General features: G+C 38.2%; 1 protein-coding gene across 1 annotated transcript; it reads right to left on the reverse strand.

The window, feature by feature from the left end:
- Positions 1-1,495: 1,495 nt before the first annotated feature.
- On the reverse strand, positions 1,496-1,775 carry LOC108288687 (small nuclear ribonucleoprotein G-like). Its single transcript, XM_037731107.1, has one exon. The coding sequence runs from the start codon at positions 1,758-1,760 to the stop codon at positions 1,530-1,532; it is 231 nt and encodes a 76-aa protein (XP_037587035.1). The 5' UTR covers positions 1,761-1,775; the 3' UTR covers positions 1,496-1,529.
- Between the last annotated feature and the right edge of the window lie 2,308 nt (positions 1,776-4,083).

Genomic DNA, 4,083 nt, shown 5'->3' on the forward strand with positions numbered 1-4,083 from the left:
GAGACTGTAGGCTGTAATGAAAAATATCTTGCTCTATAAGAAAAACGCAGCTATCTAGCGGAATTTTTGTCAAGCTGCAAAATCAAACTTACAGAGTTAAACAGATGTGTGTGTGCAGCAGTTCAGAAATCTTTTCTTTGGAGAACCCGGAAACAGATATTTCCAGCCATATGCAGGCCTGAAAGAACTAGCAGTAAGACTGCGTTTAAAACACAGGAGAAACACCTCGTTCAAACTGCTCTGCTTTGTGTTTGCTCACCTTAGGAATTTGCGTCTATGTTTAGATTCTGCGATTTAGAAACACGTTTCTTCTAAAAGCTGCGTTTGGATATTCCAGAGTGACTGAGACTATGGGCTTAATGAGAAATATCTTGGTATAAAATAAAAATGCAGCTATCTAGCAGAATGGTTGTTAAGCTGTATAATCAACTTACAGAGTAAAACTGATGTCTGTGTGACACAGTTCAGAAATCCTTTCTTTAGAGAATGTGGAAACAGATATTTCCAGCCACATACAGGTATATAAGAACTAGAAGTAAGACTGCGTTTAAAACACAAGAGAAATGTCTATTTCAAACTGCTCTTCTTCGTGTTCATTCACCTTAGGAAGTTGCATCTATGTTTAGATTCAGCGAGTTAGAAACACGTTTCTTCTAAAAGTTCGTTTGGATATTCCAGATTGAATGAGAGTATATGCTGTAATGAGAAATATCTTGCTCTAAAACAAAAATGTAGCTATCTGTCAGAATAGTTGTCAAGCTGTACAATCAACTTACAGAGGTAAACTGATGTGTGTGTGCAGCAGTTCAGAAATTCTTTCTTTGGAGAATCTGGAAACATATTTACAGCCATATACAGGCATATAAGAACTAGCAGTAAGACTGCGTTTAAAACACAGGAGACACGACTAGTTCAAACTGCTCTGCTTAGTGTCCATTCACCTTAGGAAGTTGCATCTATGCTTAGATTGAGCGAGTTAGAAACACGTTTCTTCTAAAAGCTGCGTTTGGATATTCCAGAATCAATGAGACTATAGGTTGTAATGAGAAATATCTTGATCTAAAACAAAAACGCAGCTACCTAGCAGAATTGTTGTCAAGCTGTATAATCAACTTACAGAGTTAAACTGATGTGTGTGTTCCGCAGTTCGGATATCTTTTCTTTGGAGAATCTTGAAACAGATATTTCCAGCCATTTACAGGCATATAAGAAGTAGCAGTAAAACTGCGTTTAAAACACAGGAGGAACGTCTAGTTCAAACTGCTCTGCTTTGTGTTCACTCAACTAAGGAAGTTGCATCTATGTTTAGATTCAGAGAGTTACAAACAGCTTTCTTCTAAAAGCTGCGTTTCTATATTCCAGAGTGAATGGGAGTATAGGCTGTAGTGAGAAATATTTTTTTTTTTCTATTACAAATGTTTATTTAGCAAAAAGTCTAATATGAAAATGTACAGGACTGAATTTTTCCATCATAGTAAAACATGACCTATGGAGAGAGAACATGGGTTTCTCTGCTGAACAGCCATTATTTATACTCGTTCCAAGGCTTCTAACATGATCATACTATTTCCTCGTATTACCACCATTCCAATATTGTTCTCTTGTCCGCTAGTCACCGTCTCCACACATTCATCTATCACAAGATTCATAAAGGGATCAAATCCCCGCAATATTAATTGGACATGTCTGCCACCATTTAATTTCAATGATAACTTCTTGTCCATAAATTTTTTCAACCCGGGAGGGTGAGCTTTGCTCATGATGGCTACTCCGCCGGCACACAGAGGTCTTGGAATGGAATGCCGAAATATCTTGCTTTAAAATAAAAATGCAGCTATCTAGCAGAATGGTTGTTATGCTGTACAATCAACTAACAAAGTTAAACTGATCTGTGTGTGCAGCAGTTCAGAAACCCTTTCTTTGGAAAATCTAGAAACAGATATTTCCTGCCATATACAGGCATATAAGAATTAGCAGTGAGACTGCGTTTAAAACACAGGAGAAACGTCTATTTCAAACTGCTCTGTTTTGTGTTCGTTCACCTTATGCAGTTGCCTCTCTGATTAGATTCAGCGAGTTACAAACACGTTTCTTCTAAATGCTGCGTTTGGATATTGCAGAGTGAATGGGAGTATAGGCCATAATGAGAAATATCATGCTCTAAAACAAAAACACAGCTATCTAGCAGAAGGCTTGTCAAGCTATACAATCAACTTACAGTGTTAATCTGATGTGTGCATGCAGCAGTTCAAAATCCTTTCTTTGAAGAATCTGGAAACAGGTATTTCCAGCCTTATACAGGCATATAAGAATTAGAAGTGAGATTGCATTTAAAACACAGGAGAAACGTCTATTTGTAACTGCTCTGTTTTGTGTTCGTTCATCTTAGGAAGTTGCATTTATGCTTAGATTCAGCGATTTACAAACACGTTTCTTCTAAAAGCTGCGTTTGGATATTCCAGAGTGAATGGGAGTATAGGTTGTAATGAGAAATATCTTGCTCTAAAACAAAAACAGAGCTATCTAGCAGAATGGTTGTGAAGCTGGAAAATCAACTTACAGGGTTAAACTGATGTGTGTGTGCAGCAGTTCAGAAATCCTTTCTTTGGAGAATCTAGAAAGGGATATTTCCAGCCATATTCAGGCATATAAGAATTAGCAGTGAGACTGCGTTTAAAACACAGGAGAAACGTCTATTTCAAACTGCTCTGTTTTGTGTTCGTTCACCTTAGGAAGTTGCATCTATGTTTAGATTCAGCGAGTTACAAACACGTTTTTTCTAAAAGCTGCGTTTGGATATTCCAGAGTGAATCGGGGTATACGCTGTAATGAGAAATATCTTGCTTAAAAATAAAAATGCAGCTATCTAACAGAATGTTTGTCAAGCTTTACAATCAATTTACAGAGTTAAACTGATGGGTGTGTGCAGCAGTTCAGAAATCCTCTCTTTGGAGAATGTAGAAACAGATATTTCCAGCCATATACTGGCATATAGGAATTAACAATCAGCCTGCATTTAAAACACAGCAGAAACGTCTATTTCAAACTGCTCTGTTTAGTGTTCGTTCACCGTAGGAAGTTGCATCTCTGTTTTGATTCAGCGAGTTAGAAACACGTTTCTTCTAAAAGCTGCGTTTGGATATTCCATAGTGAATGGGAGAATAGGCTGTAATGAGAAATATCTTTCTCTAAAACAAAAACGCAGCTATATAGCAGAACGGTTGTCAAGCTGTACAATCAACTTACAGTTAAACTGATTTGTGTGTGCAGCAGTTCATAAATCCTTTCTTTGGAGAATCTAGAAACAGATATTTCCAGCCACATACTGACATATAAGAATTATCAGTGAGACTGCGTTTAAAACACAGGAGAAACATCTATTTCATACTGCTCTGTTTTGTGTTCATTCACATTAGGAACTTGCATCTATGTTTAGATTCATTGAGTTACAAACGTTTTACTTCTTTTTATTTTTTCCCACTTATTTATTTTATTGCATTTTAGGTTTTGGGGTACATGTGAAGAAGATGCAAAATTGTTGCATAGGAACACACTTGGCATTGTGATTTGCTGCCTTCCTCCCCATCACCTACATCTGGCATTTCTCCCCCTGCTATCTCTCCCCAGCTTCCCACCCCCCACCGTCCTTCCTCTATTTCCCCCCAACTGACCCCAGTGTGTTGTGCTCCCCTCTCTGTGTCCATGTGTTCTCATTGTTCAACACCCGCCTATGAGTGAGAACATGCTGTGTTTGATCTGCTCTTCTCTCCGTTTGCTGAGAATAATGGTTTCCAGGTTCATACATGTCCCTACAAAGGACACAAACTAATCGTTTTTGATGGCTGCATAATATTCCATGGGGTATGTGTGCCACGTTTTCCCTATGCAGTCTATCGTCGATGGGCATTTGGGTTGGTTCCAGGTCTTTGCTATTGTTAACAGTGCTGCAATGAACATTTGTGTGCATGCGTCCTTATAGTAGAACAATTTGTAATCCTTTGGATATATACCCAGTAATGGGATTGCTCGGTCAAATGGTATTTCTATTTCTATGTCCTTGAGGAATCGCCACACTGTCTTCCA

Source organism: Cebus imitator, unplaced genomic scaffold (assembly GCF_001604975.1).
Source record: "Cebus imitator isolate Cc_AM_T3 unplaced genomic scaffold, Cebus_imitator-1.0 Scaffold382, whole genome shotgun sequence".
In the NCBI taxonomy this organism is placed as follows: Eukaryota; Metazoa; Chordata; class Mammalia; order Primates; family Cebidae; genus Cebus; species Cebus imitator.

Bases quoted from the DNA above. Each gene is read 5' to 3' on its own strand.
- LOC108288687 (XM_037731107.1), bottom strand. From the start codon at position 1,760: ATGAGCAAAGCTCACCCTCCCGGGTTGAAAAAATTTATGGACAAGAAG.